Genomic DNA, 21,971 nt, shown 5'->3' with positions numbered 1-21,971 from the left:
AAAGCTTGCTGCTGAACTATTTAATTGAAATACGCTCTCCAAGGGTAAGAAAAGACATACCACTTTCTGTAAAAAACATACTATTATGGGCAGTAAAAGAACACATACATTCTGTGCCTGGCAGAATTGGGGGCTGCATCCAGGGTTTAAATTCATTGGCGTAATTGAGCCTAATCTGATTTTGAGGGAAAACTGGAAGTATAAGGGAAAGGTGACAGCCAAAATTGTTGAAATAAAAAAAAGAGATTACAGCAGAAAACTAACAATAGTAAGTAATATGGCTGACTTTGATGTAAAAGCATTCATGCAACAGGTAGACTTAACTTGGGCTAAATTAGCATCCCTCACTATACTACAGCTAAAATCCATAGTTAAACAGGTAGAACTTAATATATTTCATAAGGCATGGGGGCCTGAGGTGTTGAAAGGGCTTGTTGAGCACCTTTCCCTCACCCAGAATCAGTACTGTTAGAGGATCCGGAGCCCAAGTTAGAGCAGGTTACCTCGGTGCAACTTTGCCTCGAAGAGTGGATGGTAGAATTAGAATTCCAGGAAAAAGATAGGGAGGAACGAAAGGCAGAGAGGGAGAGCCAGAAAAGAGAGAAAGATACAGGGAAAAGAGAAAAAGAGTCAGGGAAAAGAGAGAGGAATGAGAAAAAGAATGAACCTTCCAGCTGGAAAAGCTAGGAAAGGAATTTCAAGCCCAAAAGGAAAGGCACTTAAAGTAAATTGAATTGACTAGGGAAAGATTGCCTTTATGTAGTGCAGCAGCTGCTGTGATTCAAATGACCCTAGTTCGGTGACAAGCTTTGAGTTTTTTTTAAAAGTACTCTATGTTAGTACCCAGACTTGATGAGGATGATATAGGTGCATTCTTCACCTCATTTGAAAAGTTTGCTGACAGATTAAAGTGGCCAGGAGAAGTCTGGACTTTCCTGATGCAAGGTCACTTAAAGGGGAAAGTCCAAAAGGTTTTTTCTTGTTGCCTGCTGATAGTTCTGTAAATTATGAACAGACAACAGCTGCTATCCAAAGTGCCTATGGACTCGTACAGGAGGCGTACCACCAACAATTCCAGAACTCTGATAAAAAACTCACTCAAACCTTCCTCACAGTCAAGAGAATTAAACAGTTAGCATTTGACGGCGAGTGAAATAATTTTGTTGAAGTTCAAAAACTGCCTCTCGTACAATCTTAAAGCCTATGTGGAGGAACAAAGCTTCCAAAGCCAGAGACAACTATTATAGCAGAGTCTATGAACTGACCCACAAACCTCTAACTCAGAATATACCTGGGTTTAGTAACTCCTGCAAGCTAGGGAGAGGTTGGGTGGAGGAAGATGAAACAGAAACAAGCTCCAGAGAAAATAAGAGCAGGGAAAGAAAAGCAGATCAGTCTCCCACTTTTAAAAGAACATGAATTGCAAACCAGCAGGAGGACGCCCTATGTGTTTTTAGTGTGGGAAATCTGGGCATATTAAAGAAAATTGCTGGCATGCCAAAAAACAGACAAGAGACACTGTAATTAGTAGTCATGAGGGTAGTGAACTTGAGTTCAATTGTAACTGAGGAGGACCAGGATACCTACCAGTGTTTTTTTTACACCAAGGGAAAATGACTCCTTTAGTATCTCAGGCTCCGAGAAAAGAAATAACTATCCTCAGGGACACTGCCTGCCTTCAAACCCTACTTGTGGCAAAGGTTGTAGAGATGCCACCTGAAAGCAGAACAAATACCATTGTGTTGGTAAAAGGGGCTCCTGGCAAATGCTTGAAGGTTCCCTTAGATAAAATTTACCTGCAGAGTAAGTTGGTCACTGGAGTAGTGACGGTCAGGATGATACCGGGTTTATGCAAGGGGTGGATCTATGGCTAGACAATGACTTAGCTGGAAGTGCAATCTTGTGTTCAGAGGGTTCACAACAGTCCACGAAGACTGGGGAAAATAATGGGAACAAGCAAAATGCTGCTCAGTTCCACAGGGCTCAGGAAACCCCTAAGATCCTACAATGCCTTGGCGGTGGGGGGCGGGGGGCAAGGGGGACACAATAGAACTAGTAAGCACTAAAGAGGTAAAGGACAGCCAATAGAATTTAAGGCAGGGAAATTTATAAAGGCCAGAGTAAGGCCTGTATAATTTAAAAGGGCCAAAATAGGGTACAGAGGAGAGCAAAAGTGCTGGGATAAAAGCTGCAAACATTTAAGGAAAAGCAGCCGAGGTATGGTTAGGAGAAACCTTCTTTCAGGATCTAAATAGGGACCAACAGAATTACCAAGGAGGCAGGCAGAAAGTGAGGGAGATGCCTCAACTAAACAAAGTGCCACAGGGAAGGAGTGCAGCAGAAGCTGGATCGCCACCTGAAGGCAGTAGTGTCCCAGAGGACATGGGGCAGAATCTCGCTCTGAGGTAAGTGGAAAAGGGAAGACAATACGCCCTAAGACAAACAGCACTTGTGAAAACCACAATTGTGTCTGTGCAGAATTACCCACTTTAGAACCCACTGAAGTCAAGGTGCAGGAGGTGAATCCTGACACCTTTCAGGGGTCAAAAACCAGTTCACCACTCAAAATCACCTTAGAAATAAGAGTTATCAAGGTACAGGAAGCAGAATTATCCAACCCATGGGTTGTAGAAACAGCCATTGAAGAGTTAAGGTATGTACGAGGAGGAAAACTATGCAGTAACAGAAATTCGCATTTTTCTTTTATTATTTCATGAGATGTGGGCGGCGCTGATTAGGCCAGCATTTATTGCCCATCCCTAATGTACAAGCATTGTCTTTCAATAGCCTGCAAAATCTAATTCTTTCCAGGACTGCATAATTAAAAGGGACACTCCACTAAACCCACAGCTCACCAGAAGTCACAAGTCTATTAGTTGTAAAGTTTCCCAAGTGCTACAACCAAATGTTAAGAAAAATCCTAGCCTACTAGACAAAACATAACTAGGAATTTTAAAATGAATAGGGGATAGAAGGTACTAGAGCCCTGAATACAAGCCTTTTTCGAGCCAGAACCCAACTCTGATGAAAATTCGATTTCATTTGAGCTTTATTCCAAGGGAGGGTGAGAGACAAGTATGTTCGTTGAGAATCACAAATTATTCTTTAAATGTTCAGTAATACTTGTCTACGATCATATCTTTTGATCAAATTTCCCAATCTAACCTTAGCCAACCTCATACCTACGTTAATTGCTTTTGCTTAAACTTAAGATCCTAGTTTCGGACTTAACCAAATCACTCTTAAATTCAATATGAAATTCTATCATATTATGGTTACTCTTCCCCACTGGATTTTTTTACTGTAAGACAACTTAGTAGCCTATCTTGATGCAAATAACAAAATATCAAACAGCCTTTTCCCTTCTTGATTCCTCAATCGATTTCTTGACCTCGTTTAGTCTTTCTTGTAGCCATCCTTGTCTGGCATTTAAATACTGAATGTAAGACAATTTTATTCCTTACTATTATTAAACCAAATATTATTATATTTGTTTCTCATTAGGTCTCCGAATATATTCCATCTTTCCTCTTGCATCAATCCCATCTAATAGTGTATGCCAATCTACCATTCCTGGTTTCTTCCTCATCCCTTCAAAGTCTGCCTTATTACAATTAAAAGTCCATGTACACTACTTCTCTATGGTGAATCTAATTTTAAACTCCATCATATTGCCAGCAATTTGATCATTATATAATGACGAGTCTCACATTTCTCCTCTCTGTAGTCTGCTTGACCATTTGCATCATGGAAATGATAGAAGGTCGAAAATCTAACAACCCATGGTAATTGATTTATTCTTACTGTAATCTTTCCAATTAGATCACAAACAAATGAACATCTCCATTGCAACTTTATTAGCTTTTTAATACATTCCCTGACTTTAGCATAAAGTATGCTATCTATATCCTGTGTTTGATTAAGTAACCTGCTGTATACCCTAGAACCAGTTTCACTTAATATGGATCAATTTAAACACATCAGTTTGCAAATATTTGGCCATCACAAACTAAGTGCAGGGAGCAATCCCTGTGCCGGATTGGGTAGGAGTGAGACCCATGTTATACTGGGCATCAAGTCTTATTTAGATTAGACTGATGAATTTCAGATACCTACATAGCATCTCCTGGTAGCTCGTCAACAAACATCATTTGAATTTTGGGTCACTGTATCGCCAGTATAGATCTCAGTTAGCTCTTGTGTGACTGGAGCAGGGAGGGGCTGCTTAGACTACATGTAAACTGACTTTTTTGGTAAAAGGGGCATCAAACAGAATTAGACCATTTATTTCCATATGCAAAGGGTGCACCATCATTTGATGCCGATACCAATGTGGTGGGCGATATTTTTTTCCTCAAAATGCACATGATCACATACTGCCTGCCATATTGGGCCTTGTTTTACACTTATTAAAAAAGTGCAGCATTATCATATTTTTAGGCCATCCAATCTATTCCTCCCTCAAACGATATACAGTTTATTTTCTCAAGCACGGCTGTACTGAACTTAAGAGACTTAGTAAGATAACATTTCTATGATGAAGTTCTATGAAGTTTCATCGTATCTATTACTTCCCCAAGATAATACAGTACATCACAAAATATATTATTTTAATGTTACAACTTAGGTAGACACCAATTCCATTGTCTCAGTAGCACAGAAATTATCATGTTCCATGGATGCATTTGCTAATTTAGTTATCACCAGTAGATCTATTATTTTTAAAACCAATTTGACTACTCTGTTTAATAATAATAGTGTTCTTTTGGGTGCTTTCTGCACAATAGATATAAGAGCCTGCTAATATGACTCCATATTGGAATACTGGAACTATATTTGCTATGTATGTTTGGGTAGTAGGGCCATTTGAGACCTCAGGGGGTGATTGTCACTGCCTTCTTGTGAGTCGCTCCAGGCCCAGGTAATAGTCCTATGATCAGAGTTATGAGCAATGGTGTAGTAGAACTGGCAAATTTTCGGTGGTGATGGCAGAAGTGTTAGAACCTTGAAGGACAATAGCTGCTGACAGGCGGAGGATCCACTGGGAACAGGACCTGTGTTCCCTTTAAGCAAACATTAGGAAGGCAACGGGAAACCACCTCATGTATTCTTTTCCCTCGTCAATTGTTCATTGAAGTTGAAAATGGGAGGCTCTTATGAACAAATGAAGAGGAAAGTGCAGGACCACGGGGCATGGAAAAATGAACACAGGACCTGCTCTTGGGCAAATCACCACTACATTTGCTATTATCCAGAACTTGGGCACTATTCCAGTATTTATCAAGTTCTGAGAATGATCAGCCATAGCAATTTCCTCCTTAAAATCCTTTGATATTATAGAATCTAGCTTGGTAGCCTTGTGAGTATTTTAATGTTCTAGCTTCTTCATAACCAATTCTTTAAAAACTTTTATATTTGCTATCCATAATTTCATCCACTATCACTGGAATTTGTTTAGTGTCTTTCCTTTTGAAAAATTATACAAAATCTATTCATTATACTGATCCCGTGATCATTTGCTCCTCTTCTCTGGCCTTCCATCTACCCAACAGTTGTGAAACATTTTTGGGTCTCTCTTGCAGCCTTTTGCAATTTGACTATTTCCTTTTCCTCATGGGTCCCAATCATCCCAACATTTTATTTCATTGTGAGTTTATAAATAAATATATATTTTTAAGACGCCATCCGACTTATTAAACATTGTGGTCTAGGTCTTAAATATGGGCTAGATTTTTGTGAAGGAGTCGGGAAGCGTGAGTTTGGGAAAGCTCTCTACCCTGCAAACGTGTCTCCGTTAAGGAGGCCCCCACCTGTATATTTTCGTTTCAGGGAGGCGGGATGGGATGGAGGCAGGCCCGAGGCAGCAATGGAGGCGGACAGGTGGCGAAGCAACAATGATCCTGAAACTGAGAAAATAAGTAGAGGCTTTGAAAACCTCCTTTGACAAAAAAAAACTGCTCAGCTTACACTCAAAAAGTGGAAAAACAGATGTTTGGCCAGCCTGCCTTTTTGGATACAGTAGCCAGATGGTCACATTACGAATGCTTGATCGAGCTCTAAGAATGAGTACTGCACTTAACTCAGCAGGCAATGATAATACGCCTGCAAAGAGGACTGCAAGCTTTGTCTGATTGACATCTGTTACCAAGTGCTGTTATTTTTTCCTTGATATGGTTTTTCAAGACTGTGTTTATTTGCACAAGATTAAGAGGTCTGAAGTAGGTAAACATTTCTGACATTAATATTATGAATGACTGTGGTTGATTTACACTTTTATAAGAAAGTAAGAGAGGCAATATATTTCAATAGTGATATTGAATGGCTACTTTTTAGGTTCTGCACTCGGAGCGAGGGAGCCCCATGGTTCACAAATTCTCTGATGTGCTGTGCATCACGTCTACTATTGGAAGGGGCCGACTGCATCAAAATTGCAGCGGAGTAGAGAGGGGGCTTGAAATGCCTACTCCCGCAATGGAGCCGGCAAGGGGGGGGAAATGCTGCGTGCGGGCTGGCTACCTGCAGCTTTATCCCGTGCCAACCAAAGTTGCTGGAAATGGGAATAGGGGCAGGAATTCTAGAATCAGCCCACCTAGCATTTTTAAAGGCCTCCCAACACAGCCTGACTCCACGAAAATCCAGGCCAACATTTTTCTCTTTCTGAACAAAATATATTTTTTCCTTGTCCAAGACAGTAGCCTTAAATCTATTATAATTATTAAACTGCAGTAAATAAGCAATTACCTTTTCACTCTATATTACCCAGCAGATCTATTAATGTAGTCTGTATTAGGAGTAGGAATGCATGCAAAAACATTTCAATGCTGATTTCACTGAAAAAATTTGATTTTTTTGGAATTTCAGGAACAGCATTTTAAATACTTTATGACATGTGAGGCAACAGCACATAGTGTACAATTGTTGGCAGGAAACCAGTATTCACAATGCGGAAAGGGTTTTGGACTTCATTTACTCTACAACTACAGAATCTCCAATTATATGGACATTAAGTAGTTAGCATATTTCTGGAGTCAAGGCGAGACCTGACTGTGGAGTTAGATTGCTCCATCTTGGGAGTATTGCTCCCATTTCCAGGGTCAGATCAGGTCCAGACTCCGGACACACTTATGACCTTTTAAAAAAAATACCAGGTTAGCATCTAAATGTCCAGATCATGCCATGTCCTTCCATTTTGTAAAAGTGAAATTCAGTCTTGAGAGATATGATTCTAACAGTTCAAGCTTGGCTGCTAGATGGCATGTCTGGTGATGAAAATTCAGAACCACAACTGTGGTTGATTTGTTCATCTGATACCTGAACCAAGTAGGTCTACAGTCTACAACACTACAACTTTATAGCTGATGCAAAATGAAGCCACTTCATATTGATGCTATAGTTGTAGTATAAATGTAATCTTATACCAAAGGTCGATACTTTAGCAATTGTTGTGGCACAGCCGATGGTAAATGCTGAGCTGCTCAAATTCCAAAGGGAAACTTGAAACAACTGCCATAACTATTTTGCAATTTGTATATTTCGAGATGTGTGCCTTGAATTCAGTAGTAATAATTCCACCAAGTCTTATATTTTCTTAAAAAACTAAATTAAACATTTATTAAATAAAAAAAATGATTTTAAGCACATACATAGGTTTACAAATTACGACTATAATAACTTCTAGTTCCCTTGATTAATCTAACTCCCAGTTACACCTCCATTAAGGCAACAGTAAAAACACATAGATTTTAAAAGACCCAGGCAAAGTAATACGATACCCTGAACAGCAACCGCACCCCCCTACCCCGCCACACACACACACACACACACACACACAGGTCCGTAGACACAGACCCCACTATCAGTGTACTTTACAATAAATTCCAATAACATTATGAAAATTATTATATCTTCATGACACAATAATCCCTGTTAATGCTATTGCTTTGGAAATAACTCTATTTTACCAGTTACTGTCTCAATCAGTTGGAATGACATGTAAAATACAATTATTTGATATTTCTTTCAAAGCACCATTAACCTCATCTTACCTGCTGCCCCATAAATATGCTTGTTTACAATGATATTTCTTTCACACATGTTCATTAGATCTTCACCAACATCTAGAAACATAAAAAGCAAATACTCATAACACTGCTAGAACATTTTTTATATTTAAATTACTGTACTTTGAATGATAATTGAAGAATGATAACAGTGTGCTTAATACAATTTAAGTGAGTGTCAGATGCTCAGGTAAACACATCACTCCGCTTAGGTCGAAGTTACTGAGAAGCCTACACCTGTAAAATTTCTGCTTATTCAACATGGAGAGCACTCTTTGCATTGGGACATACTCCACTTGCTCAAATTCAAAGAACTTAGATACAGTTTGGCAAAACCAAGGCCTAGGGACCCCAAGTGTGTTCAGATAAACTGCTGGAATTTAGTGAGCTAACATAATGAACTTTACTAGTACAGAATACCAGTAGAACCTTGATGCTTGTTCAACTAAAACAATATGTACTTAGGAGCACCTGGAGTAAATGGGAAGAATCCCAGTCCCAATAACAGGTTTGTACCCCCTCAGATTCCATTAGGAAGCAAGGCTGGTTCAAATTTATCAACAGTGCCCTGAAGAACTGTAGACCTACTTGGTTCAAGTATCAGATTAACAAATCAGCTGTGGTTCTGAACTTTCATCACCAGACATGCCATCTAGCAGCCAAGCTCGAACTGTTAGAATCATATCTCTCAAGGCTGAATTTTTCTTTTACAAAATGAAAGGACATGGCATGACATGGTGGGGTTTTTAAAAAAAGGTCATAAGTTCACATTGGAACTGTCAGCAAGCAGGCCTGTTCCAAGAAATCACCGGACCTTGGTGGTACTTGAGGAAGATCTAGTTGTTTGTTTTGAACTGCAACCACTTTAACTGATGGAGATTTAAAAAACTGAAAAGGGAGGTTGGTAACTTACTGGAAATCATATGGGTGAGAGGAAAAAAACTTAAGTTGTGAACCTGCTTGTTTTGAAGGCAGCTTTGTTGGGGAACAAGCTGAGGAAAGGAGGCATCTCTAATTGGCTCCTAATCTCTACCTTGCCTTAAATTGTGTGTGGCTATCAACTTGTAGCCGGAGAACCCTCATCTGAGTGTAACTAGTCTGCATTTGGACCTGCAAATCTGAGACCAATTGGTGAGAACGTCCAGAAATCCACTGGGACCAGCGGCTAGTCTTCGGCTTGAGGGGACTCCAGGTCGACAATGTCGAGACCCTGCAGACTTTATCCTTTATTTTATAATGCCCGTCCTCCAAAGCCCAACTCTGCAGAGATACTGTGTGTGTGTGTGTGTGTGTGTGTGTGTGTGTGTTACAATAATGTGTTAACCAGTGCTTACAAATTGTTAAAGGTATTGTTTTAAAATAAATTAATCATTGTGTATTTTGAAAGAAGCCTGGTCAGAGTCTCTTTTCTTCTAGGTACTAGAAGTATAGGTACACAATTGGCCATTTTGGTGAGCATTTTAAATATTTAAATTAATGGTACGGCCTGCGGAGTAGTGGGGCTTGATAATTTGCGCACTCCTCCCATCCCAGTCGTAACAGAACACATAGGGAGCCAGTTATTACCCTTTATAAGAGCATTAGAAACAGGAGTAGGCAATTCAGCCCCTTGCGCATGCTCCACTATTCACTTAGATAATGACTTACATGCCCCTCAACTCCATTTACCTACCTTTGCTCCATATCTCTTTTTACCCACGCTGAACAAAAATGTATCTTGGTTTTACAACTTGCTATTATACAAGCACTGCAGCCTTTTGGGAGCAAGTTCAGGAGTTCTACTTCCCTTGATAAGGAAAAAACGCTTACTGATTTTGCACTTGAATGGCCAGGTTCTAATTTTTAAGATTACGTCCCATTGATCTAGATTTCCTCATCAGAGGAAATCATTTCTCTGCAGCCACCCTGTCAAAACCTCTTATCATCTTAAACACTTCAATCAGATCACCCCCCCAAAACAAAGGAATAAAAGCCAGGTCTGTGCAATCTATCTTTATAATTTAACCCTCTAAGCACCGTTATCATTCTGCTACACCTCCAAGGTTAATTTACTTTTTCTGAAGTGCAGAGTCAAAATGCAACGCAGTACTCCAAATAATCTGACCAAGGCTCTTTACAACTGAAGCATTACTTCCTTCTTTTTATATTTTAGCCTCCTAAAGGTCAAAATTTCATTAACATTTTTGATTGCTTTCCAAAGACTTTTCAGTTTTGTTCACAAGAACTTGACTTTGGTTTACAGAATTTCGAGGCACCCATTATTCCCTGTGTTCATGTATTCTGCCAGTTTACTTATTCCATCCATGCCTGTGTTCCAATTGCCATCCACCAGTGCTTTGTCTCTTCCTTAAGGTATAGGTTCAGTATTGTCTCTAGCTCCATCATGCTTTATATTTTTCCTCATTTCTGTCGGCTTCATTTGCCTCTCTGCCACACTTAAAATTAGTCCTTCCCTAATTCCCATTAATTCCCCTGGAATACATGCTTCACTATCAGTGAATCTTGTTATGGCTTCAACGCATCTTTATTTAAGTGCAAAAACCCATAACACAATTAACCATAAATCGTACTCCTGCTCAAAACAATATTAAAATCTATCCTGCTCCAACACCATCTACTACCCTGTATACAGACTGATTTGAGAGCAGTTTCTCACCTCATTTGCACACACAGTACAATTTCAAAACTTACATTAATCATGGTTATTCTATATGTACATGTCCATGTTAATCTATTATCTAACCGGGTTTACATCCTACCTGTGCAAAAAATAGTCTTAGCAACAGTTGCCATGACAATGCTGGTCAGTCCTGTGCCTGCTCCCAGCTCCAGCACTGTGCAGCTTCTGAATAGGTAGCTATTATTCAAAATGTAATCAGCAAGGAGGAAGGCTCCACGCCATACCTACAACAAGAAGGTTGCAATCAAAAATGATTGTTAAAGAATATAATATATATATTATATATTTAATTTCAACTCTAAGATGTATATATGTACCTGCTTTCCAACATCTTCCAATGTCGTATCCATAGTGTGTTCTGTAAAAAGGAAACAATACAGCACTGTATTTGATGAGACGAACCTCATATGCCATTCACAACATAAATATAACTAATTACATCATCTGACTAGCATTAGATAACTTTACCAAGAATGCCTATCATACTTTCAGTTTTAATGCGACAGCTATAATGTTGATGGAGACCATAATGCCTTTTCCTATGTTTATCTATTATGTATTGGAATCACTGAGTGGGTCAAAACATTCTATTTCAAAATGTAAATAAATGTCATACTATCCCACAGTCTTTTGGAGGAGAAAATTGCACATTTCCATTATCATTTGTGTGAAAAAATGCTTCCTGGGGGCAGAATTTAATGCCCTCCTCCGAGTGAGTTTGGTGGTGGGGGCACATTTAATCAGGTGGGAGGATGGCAGGTGGGGACACCGCTGCCTTCCCACCTCTGCCCCGATCAAGTCCGGGGCGGGAAAACTCATGGACAATATGTGATTAAAATCAGGAATGTGCAAGAGGCTAGAATTGGAGGAGTGCAGAGATCCTGAAGGTTTGTGGGGCAGAAGGAGGCTGCAGAGACAGGGAGGTGTGAGGTCATGAGGAATTTGAAAAGAAGTACAACTATAAAATCGAGGCATTATCAGACGAGGAGCCAATGAAGGTCAGTTAACACAGGGGTGATAGGTAAATGAGATTTGAAGCAAGGTAAGTTACAGGCAGCAGAATTTTAGATGAGCTCAAGTTTATGTAGGGTGGAAGATGGAAGACCAGCCAAGACAGTATTGAATAGTCAAAGTTAGAGTTAACAAAGGAACAAGTGAGGATTTCAGCAGCGGATGAACTGAGGCAGGGTTCAAGCTGATCAACGTAACAAAGTTGGAGTAGGCAGTCTTGGTGATGGTGTGGATATGTAACTGAAAACTCATTTCAGGGTCACAACATCAATCTTGCTCACATAGTTGCTAGGGGTAGAAACTGTAGACAAGGAAGAGTTTATGGCAAGGACTGAAAACAATAGCTTTAATCTTCCCAATATTTAGTTGGAGGAAATTTCTGCTTATCCAATATTGGATACCGGACAAGAAGTATGACAAAATAGAAACAATGGGAAGGTCCAAGGAGGTGGCAATGAGATAGAGCTGAGTGTTGTCGACATACATTTGAATGATATCACCAAGGGGTAGCATGTAGATGAAAAATAGAAGGGGGCCAAATAGAAATTCTTGGAGGACTCCAGAGATAACAATGCAAGAGTGGGAACCGAAGGCATTGCAGGTAATTCTCTGGCTACAATTAGATAGATAAGTATGAACTAAAGCAATTAGTGCAGTCCCACAGATGAAGGATGGAAAAGTGAGGTCGGAGGAGGATGGCCTAGTCATCTGTGATGAAGGCTGCAGATAGGTTGAAAAAGATGAGAAGGGATAGTTTATCACAGTCACAAAGAATATCATTTGTAACTTCAACAAGGGCCATTTCAGTACTGTGCCCAGGCTGAAAACCTGACTGGAGGGATCTAAACACTGAATTGTAGGAAAGATGGTCACAGATTTGGGAAGCGACAACTTAGTCAAGAACTTTGGAGAGAAAATAAAGTTGGCAAATGAAGCAGTAATTTGCAGGTACAGAGGGGTCAAGAGTAGGTTTTTTGAAGAGAGGGGTGATGACAACAGTCTTGAAGGGGTGAGAGACTTGGAGTGATATTTGGATGGGCGGTACACAACAGGGATTTTAAATGAGGGGCTTGGAGAGTGGAACATGGTGAGATCCTCAAGGGAGGAAAAATTGCCAGAGGGGTAGGGAATCAGACCAATACAAAATTTAGAGATTAAGCCTAAACCACCAACGCAGTTGTTTGAGAGGGGCAAGTGGTGGAAGGTATAGTCAGATGGGAAAGCTTAAGTGAGGGGAAAGGTGTCACCACCCCTCAACTATGTCTCTGTCAGTACCATGATGTCAATTTGACCATCCCCATTAAGGTCATGGCTTTATTGATAAATGAACATTCATTCTGCAGGGAGATGAGAAGTAGTGATAGCTAATCTACCAACAGAGTCCAAAGGGACAGAGATGGGGTTAATGCAAGACACAGGAAGGAGGTTTCCAAGATCAGCCCTGGGAAGGCACACAGGGTGGGAAGAGAATAGAATGGGGCAACTGGGGTTGCTACTCATTAGAAGAGTTGCAAATGCCTCAGTGAATCTTTTGGTGGATGCCAAAGGGGCAGAGAGGGAAGCTGCAGGGTTATTTAGGAGGCAATATGAGTATAAACAAGATATTGAAGAACTGTGATTTGAGAAGGTAGAGTACCCAAGGATGAGAAAGAAAAGAGGCACGTTGGAGGGAAGGGGTAATGAGAAAAGAGATAAAGGGAGAGAAAAAGAGAAATAGAATGGGTGGCCTTAGGTTTGGAGTGGCAAGCAAATGGGCAACGGGAAATTAAGCCACATAGGTGGTCTGCCTACATGCTAGATCATGAGAACTATGCTTTGAAATGAATGGGGAGTAGAGAGGAGGCAACGCTTGGGTAAAACTGGATTTCAAGTCAGAGGCTGATAAAGTTGACGTTGTGAAATCAGCGACGAATTCGTGACCTGGTGCTGAGAGAGGTGAATAAGATCAGAGGTTATTCAATACACAGAACATTGAGGCATGTAGTTCTGTGGCTATACTGTAACAGCTGTTGCTGGAGTCAAGGCTTCCACATGAAGATGAGACAGCTACTGAATCCCTCAGGGAGTTACTGCTGAAAAATGTAACAGTTTAAATAATGAGGTACCATTTCTTCAACTGTAAAACAGTAGATCAAAAACTGTTGTTCAAATCGCTGGCTGTATTTTGATGGAAGATCAGTCTAAGACTCTGAAGCAATTTCCTTAACAATAGTCTCTAGCCTAGTCTACATATTGACAACTGCCTGAAACTGAACGGAACTGTATCAATGTTAATGTCAATATCAGTCACTGTACTTGTTGAAGTAACAGTTAGCAGCATTTCATCAGAACAGAACTAATTTAACAAGTTCTTCTAAGCAATGATTATTCTATTAAACAGCCCTCTCCCAGGTCCCCCCCCCTTTAAATAGACCCCAGTTCAGCTGAAGAGATCCTGTATATGGTCTTAGTGTAACAATAGCTGAAGAGCACCACTACAGACCACTGTTACAGCTTCTATGTTCGAACCCAGAAGAGTTTTCACTACTAATAATCAAAGCATGTTCAAAAGTTGTCTCCAATTCCATATGTTCTTATTTTTGTTAATAACCTTTTGTACAGAACTATATTAAAAGTCTTCTGGAAGTCCACATAGACAACATCCATAGGCACTCCTCTAACCACCTTATTAGTGACCTCCTCAAAAAATTCCTGAATTAGTCAGACATGCCCTGCCCTTCACTACATGTTGACTCTCTTTGATCAGCTCATATGTAATCAAATGCTCAGACTCTCTTCTTGATAATAGATTCCAGTAGCTTCCCTACAACTGACTTCACACTGACAGGGGCTGACAGAGCTAAAGTTGGATCTAACGGGGCCCTTTGAACTGAGGCGGGGTCTGCTGAGTTGGTAAATTTCCTGACTTGAGCTACTCACCTCGGTAGCAAAGACCTAGCTCCTGGTGTTTGGCCCTTTTTCACACAACTGACCACTAACCATTCCTCTCTTTGCACTTGAACAACACCGGGAGCCAGTGCCCTCTCATTATTTGTTACTCACCAGTTACTACTGTTCCAAGAGCTGACAAACTCTCTCCACTGTCAATTCAACTGTACCCTGACAAAGGCCAGTCTAGCATGTTCCTGGATATAACCCAGTTTTTAAAGAATTTAAAGTTGCTTCCGGATCAGGGCTTAGAACGCAGGACTTTCTTGGAAGTGACGTGAGTTGCCACAAACATCCATTGTGGCACTCACCTGAAAGCCATTTCTTAACTTGTTCAAAGTACATGGGGTGCTTATACTGTTGGCAAGTACATTGTAAGCACACTAATTGTTTTAAAATAAGACAGTAAACCCAGCTTTGAAAATGTTTTCAAACTTATGGGAGAGGGCTAGGGTCAGGATGAATCCTGCATCCCTTTCCTGTCAAAATGCTTCCAACCTGAATACATCTGGATGCTGTTCTTCGTCAATGACAAAAAAACTCCGCACCCCAATATTCCCATGTCTAGGGCCACACAATTCTGCTTCTAAGTACTCCGTTATGGTAGATCACAAAAGCTAGGTTTCCTCTTTCTCAATACTTTCTGACTGTAATATCCTGCTCCCATTTCTTTAAACCCCTGACACCCTTCTCACTATGGTAATATCCTCGACCTGCCACTCCATGATTGCATTTCACAGCACCCAAGAGCTTAATGTGTTCTCCAACCACCACCGCCCCCCACTCTCCCACAGCCCCCCAACTCCCCAAGATATCACCACTATTATTCACATACAAAACCTTTGTGTAGCTGCACTTCCTCATCATCAAACTTTAGGTAAACATCACACACTATCTAACGCAAATTTCTGTATCATACTTCAAATTGCAATCAACAAGAGAACTCTCCAAGAAAACATCAGCAGGTACTTAAATCATTATAGCACATTTCAAAGTCAGAGTTCTAATGTCCACATTAGTGAAAAACAATAAACCTTTGAGTTAACTCTCTCACTGTTTACTGATTAATTTTACATTGTGGCACATATCTACACTTTAACAGAAAAGTAATTCTTTACCTTAGATTTTATACTTGAGTTACACTGGCTCCCCAATGAAACATGAGCAAATTTGATGGAAAATTCTTAGAGAGCTCTCCATCAGTTTCTTGCTCTCATCTGCTAGAAATGGCAGGGAATATACAATGGGTCTCGCCATACTTGGGGAGGTATATTGTAACTATGGAAATAGTTTCATCAATGTATTTTTCATCATTTGAACCATTGCAATGCTGGGTACAATGGGTGCTTGGGTATCCCAAAGTGCCCAGGTTGATTAGTGTGGAGGGGCATCTAAAAGTTAAAGGGCCAAAAAGTACATGCAATTGATGGCAAAGTTGTGTACATTAATGTGACTACTTTTGGAAATGTTAAGTTTTAGTCTAGCAAGCAGCACAGAGGTGACCATACATACTAGGCTAAGGTAGACCTTGCATCGTAGTCCCTCTCTCCTCACCATCACCTACCCACAGACTCCCCAACAGCAATCCAGGAACCAGAAATATGTAATGTGGGCTAACTGCAGCAAAATTAGCAGGGGTCAATGGTGCATTCTTGCCTTTTACCACCATTGTAAAATGCTGCATTCTTTGACTTGTCGAGAGCAATGCCATTGGAAATTCATTAGCAGTGTATTACAATCTGCCAGTCTGTTCAGAAGTCACACAAACGATTTACAGTGCCTCCTTCTTATCTACAGCTGAAATCAAGGAGCACTTTTCAACCTCGAACAACCTGATTAAACAATTACAGTGAACTCTGCTTTACCTCCAACTCTTTACTTAACACTAGTCGATCTCACGTGGCAGGCACAGAGGCAGTCAAGACCACATGAAGACAGCAGGGGATAATTGGACCAGATACACGGATGTACTTCAGTCCCCACTTTAAAACTATATATTCAATTTTAATTTTTATAAAAAAGTCCAGTTCCATATTTGTAATGAAAACTGCCTACATAAACTTGCCACACTATAGCTGCAAGCTCCCTCCTGTGGTGTCACTGCATCTGCTGGGGAAAGGGTGTAATCACAGTATAATAAGTTTACCTAGGCAGTTCCCAGTATTAATTTAGACATCAAAGTTTATTGTAGAAAGAGTTGACAGTAAGTATGCACGTGTGCAAGACTTAGATAGAGGGATATACATATCAGGTTCATTGATAGATTTATTTATGTCCTTAAACAATTAGAAAAGGAAAGTCAGTCTGACCTGAGCATTGGTCACAAAAATGCACAATAATAAAACCAGGCCAACTTAAAGCAACAAAAGAACACAAGAAACAGTGGCAGGAGCATTCCAAATGGCCAGTCGAGCCTGCTCCACCATTCAGTACGATCATGGCTGATCTTGGGCTTCAACTCCATTTTCCCACCCGCTCCCCATATCCCTTAATTCCGAGAGACCAAAAATCTGTCTATCCCAGCCTTAAATATACTAAACAATGGAGTATCCACAACCCTCTAGGGTAGAGAATTCCAAAGATTCACCATCCTTTGAGTGAAGTAATTTTTCTTCATCTCAGTCCTAAATGATCAGCACCTTATCTTGAGACTATGCCCCTGTTTTTTAGATTCTCTGACCAGCAGAAACAATCTCTCAGTGTCCAACCTATCAAGCTCCTTCAGAATTTTGTAGGTTTCAATGAAATCATATCCCATTTTTCTAAACTTCAGAGAATATAAACCCAATTTACTGAGCCTCTCATCATAGACAACCCCCTCATCCTAGGGACAAATTTAGTAAACTTTCAGTGTACCGCCTCCAATGCAAGTATATCCTTTAATAAGCGTGAAGACCAAAACTGCACACAATGTGGTCTCAACAAAACCCTCTACAACTGTAGTAAGACTTCTTTATTCTTATACTCTAATCCCACATTTTAGGAACAAAATTGCGTGTGTTACATTATATGATGCTTCTGTCCTTATAAAATAATCTATCTCTGACTAGTGTGTTAATATGTAATGTAGTAGACAGTGTTTTAGTAGGATTTCTAATGTTAATTTGAACGGTTGTCTTTGTTCTGTCATACCACCACATGGTGCTGTATTGTCTCTTCTTCACAAATCATTCAAAATCTTACTCAAAGTTGTCATTTCTCCCCCCGCAATAACTAAAATGTCTAATTTCTAAAGTAAATAAAGCAACACAGTTCAGAAAATCATGATTAAATTTGTCCTATTCATTGTACTTTATTTCTTTTTTCATCCATACTTCTGGCTAATTTTCAGCCTTTGTGCCGAATTTATAATGGTAGTATGTCAGAGGGCTTCATATTTTTGGCCCAAATAATTCTAAACGTAGAAACTAGGAGCAGGGGTAGGCCATTCAGCCCTTCGAGCCTGCTCCGCCATTCAATACGATCATGGCTGATCCTCTATCTCAACGCCATATTCCTGCTCTCTCTCCATAGCCCTTGATGCCCCTAATATCCAAAATTAATCAATTTCTTTCTTGAATATACTCAGTGACCCAGCCTCCACAGCCTTCTGTGGTAGAGAATTCCACAGGTTGACCACCCTCTGAGTGAAGAAATCTTTCCTCATCTCAGTCAAATGATTGTAAGATTGTAAGATGTACAACAGCTCTGCAGTTGAACTTTTATAAAATCTGAACATCAGTATAAAAGCTGAACAAACAAACATAGGAACAAGAATAAACAAAAACAGAATTACCTGGAAAAACTCAGCAGGTCTGGCAGCATCGGTGGAGAAGAAATCAGTTGACGTTACGAGTCCTCATGACCCTTCGGCAGAACTGAGTGTAGTTAGGAGAGGGGTGAAATATAAGCTGGTATAAGATGGGGGGCGGGGGGGAGAGAGAAGTTGAGGGTGGGGTGGTTGTGGGGACAAGCAAGCAGTGATAGGAGCAGATAATCAAAAGATGTCACAGACAAAAGGATCAAACAGGTGTTGAAGGTGGTGATATTATCTAAGAAAAGTGCTAATTAAGAATGGATGGCAGGATACTCAAGGTACAGCTCTAGTGGGGGTGCGGTGGAAAGACTAACTAGGTATTTGTTGTAGATTTAAAAATAATGGAAATAGGTGGGAAAAGAAGAATCTATATAAATTATTGAAAAAAAAAGGGAGGGGGAAGAAACGGGGTGGGGATGGGGGGAGGGGGAATTTAAGATCTAAAGTTGTTGAATTCAATATTCAGCCCGGAAGGCTGTAAAGTGCCTAGTCGGAAGGTGAGGTGCTGTTCCTCCAGTTTGCGTTGGGCTTCACTGGAACAATGCAGCAAGCCAAGGACAGACATGTGGGCAAGAGAGCAGGGTGGAGTGTTAAAATGGCAAGCGACAGGAAGGTTTGGGTCTTTCTTGCGGACAGACCGCAGGTGTTCTGCAAAGCGGTCGCCCAGTTTGCGTTTGGTCTCTCCAATGTAGAGGAGACCGCATTGGGAGCAACGAATGCAGTAGACTAAGTTAGGGGAAATGCAAGTGAAATGCTGCTTTACTTGAAAGGAGTGTTTGGGCCCTTGGACAGTGAGGAGAGAGGAAGTGAAGAAGCAGGTGTTGCATCTTCTGCGTGGGCATGGGGAGGTGCCATAGGTGGGGGTTGAGGAGTAGGGGGTGATGGAGGAGTGGACCAGGGTGTCCTGGAGGGAATGATCCCTATGGAATGCCGCCGGGGGGCGGGGTGAAGGGAAGATGTGTTTGGTGGTGGCATCATGCTGGAGTTGGCGGAAATGGCGGAGGATGATCCTTTGAATGCGGAGGCTGGTGGGGTGATAAGTGAGGACAAGGGGGACCCTATCATGTTTCTGGGAGGGAGGAGAAGGCGTGAGGGCGGATGCGCGGGATATGGGCCGGACACGGTTGAGGGCCCTGTCAACGACCGTGGGTGGAAAACCTCGGTTAAAGAAGAAGGAGGACATGCCAGAGGAGCTGTTTTTGAAGGTAGCGTCATCAGAACAGATGCGACGGAGGCGAAGGAACTGAGAGAATGGGATGGAGTTCTTACAGGAAGCGGGGTGTGAGGAGCTGTAGTCGAGGTAGCTGTGGGAGTCGGTAGGCTTGTAATGGATATTGGTGGACAGTCTATCATCAGAAATTGAGACAGAGAGGTCAAGGAAGGGAAGAGAAGTGTCAGAGATGGACCATGTGAAAATGATGGAGGGGTGGAGACTGGAAGCAAAATTAATAAATTTTTCCAGGTCCCGAAGAGAGCATGAAGCAGCACCGAAGTAATCATCGATGTACCGGAGAAAGAGTTGTGGGAGGGGGCTGGAGTAGGACTGGAACAAGGAATGTTCCACATACCCCATAAAGAGACAGGCATAGCTGGGGCCCATGCGGGTACCCATAGCCACACCTTTTATTTGGAGGAAGTGAGAGGAGTTAAAGGAGAAATTGTTCAGTGTGAGAACAAGTTCAGCCAGACGGAGGAGAGTAGTGGTGGATGGGGATTGTTCGGGCCTCTGTTCAAGGAAGAAGCTAAGGGCCCTCAGACCATCCTGGTGGGGGATGGAGGTGTAGAGGGATTGGACATCCATGGTGAAGAGGAAGCGGTTGGGGCCAGGGAACTGGAAATTGTTGATGTGACGTAAGGTGTCAGAGGAATCACGGATGTAGGTGGGAAGGGACTGGACAAGGGGAGAGAGAAGGGAGTCAAGATAACGAGAAATGAGTTCCGTGGGGCAGGAACAGGCTGACACGATCGGTCTGCCAGGACAGTTCTGTTTGTGGATTTTGGGTAGGAGGTAGAAGCGGGCCGTCCGAGGTTGGGCGACTATCAGGTTGGAAGCTGTGGGAGGAAGATCTCCAGAGGAGATGAGGTCAGTGACAGTCCTGGAAACAATGGCTTGATGTTCTGTGGTGGGGTCATGGTCCAGGGAGAGGTAGGAGGAAGTGTCTGCGAGTTGACGCTCAGCCTCCGCGAGTTAGAGGTCAGTGCGCCAGACAACAACAGCACCACCCTTGTCAGCGGGTTTGATGACAATGTTGGGGTTGGACCTGAGAGAACGGAGTGCAGTAAGTTCAGAGAGAGACAGATTAGAATGGGTGAGAGGAGCAGAGAAATTGAGACGGCTAATGTCACGCCGACAGTTCTCAATGAAAAGATCAAGAGAAGGTAAGAATCCAGAGGGAGGGGTCCAGGTGGAGGGAGAATATTGGAGGTGGGTAAAAGGATCCGTTGAACGGGGAGAGGACTCCTGCCCAAAGAAGTGAGCACGGAGACGAAGACGGCGGAAGAAGAGTTCAGCATCATGCCGAGCCCAAAATTCATTGAGATGAGGGCGTAAGGGTATGAAACTAAGTCCTTTGCTGAGCACTGAACGTTCAGCATCGGAGAGGGGAAGGTCAGGGGGTATAGGGAATACGCGGCTGGGGCTGGGATTGGAAGATGGGGTGGGGACGGAGGGACAAGCAGGGGTGGAGGGTCCCAGATGGGTGTTGGTGTCAATGAGTTGTTGGAGCTTGCGTTCCTTAGCACTTGAGAGAAAGAGAAAAAGTTTCTCGTTGAGGCGACGGATGAGGCGAAGAATAAAATGAAACTGGGGGCACGCGCGGCTTTGAAAAAGGGTGCGGCGGTGCCGCTGGAGGGAGAGGTCGAGTGTGTTCATATGGCGGCGCATGGCACTGAGTGTGGATCTCAGAATGCGACGGGAACAGCAGTCCGAGAAACGTTTTATGTCCCGGAGATACCTGTAATCCTGGGTGGGTTCGAAACAAGAGGGATGGAATTTCAGTTGAAATCCACGTGGGGTGAGTCGGAGACGGAGACAGTCACTGAGAAAGGAAATATGGCTGTGAAAGCGGGTTTTAGTAAACACCTTGTCAAACACCAGGAGAGAAATGGAAAGCAATGAAGGTGAACAGGGCAGAAGAGACAGGCGGAAATCCTGTCGGAGAACAGAGCAGTACTTCTTCAGGGAAGGCATTTCTTGAAGGGAGGTGGCAGTCAATTAAACACAGAGATGCTTTTTGTTTTTATTTAGGAACAAGAATAGGCCATTTAGTCATACGAGCCTGTTCTGCTATTTAATGAGTTCATGGTTGATCTACAATCTAATTCCATACACTCATCTTTATCTTATATTCATTAATAGCTTTGGCTAATAAAAATCTATTAAACTCAGATTTAAAATAAACAACTAACCTGGCATCATTTGCCATTTGTGGAAGAGTTCCAAACTTCTATCACCATTTGTATATAGAAATGCTTCCTAAGTTTAATCCTAAAGGGT

The 21,971-nt window shown here is 41.7% G+C and overlaps 1 protein-coding gene across 3 annotated transcripts in view; it reads right to left on the bottom strand.

Moving 5' to 3' along the window:
- Positions 1 to 21,971, bottom strand: part of mettl22 (methyltransferase 22, Kin17 lysine) — a 188,672-nt gene that overhangs the window by 25,472 nt on the left and 141,229 nt on the right. For all 3 annotated transcript variants that reach the window (XM_078558699.1, XM_078558700.1, XM_078558701.1), the window contains 3 exons: positions 11,058 to 11,098; positions 10,820 to 10,964; positions 8,046 to 8,117 (listed from right to left, as the gene is read on the bottom strand). In XM_078558699.1, coding sequence (XP_078414825.1) covers positions 8,046 to 8,117; positions 10,820 to 10,964; positions 11,058 to 11,098 — 258 coding nt within the window. The remainder of the gene's footprint in view (positions 1 to 8,045; positions 8,118 to 10,819; positions 10,965 to 11,057; positions 11,099 to 21,971) is intronic.

This window comes from Cetorhinus maximus, chromosome 15 (genome assembly GCF_964194155.1).
Source record: "Cetorhinus maximus chromosome 15, sCetMax3.hap1.1, whole genome shotgun sequence".
Classification (NCBI taxonomy): domain Eukaryota; kingdom Metazoa; phylum Chordata; class Chondrichthyes; order Lamniformes; family Cetorhinidae; genus Cetorhinus; species Cetorhinus maximus.
The sequence above is the reverse complement of the archived record's forward strand: the minus strand, read 5'-3'. Positions and strand labels throughout refer to the sequence as shown.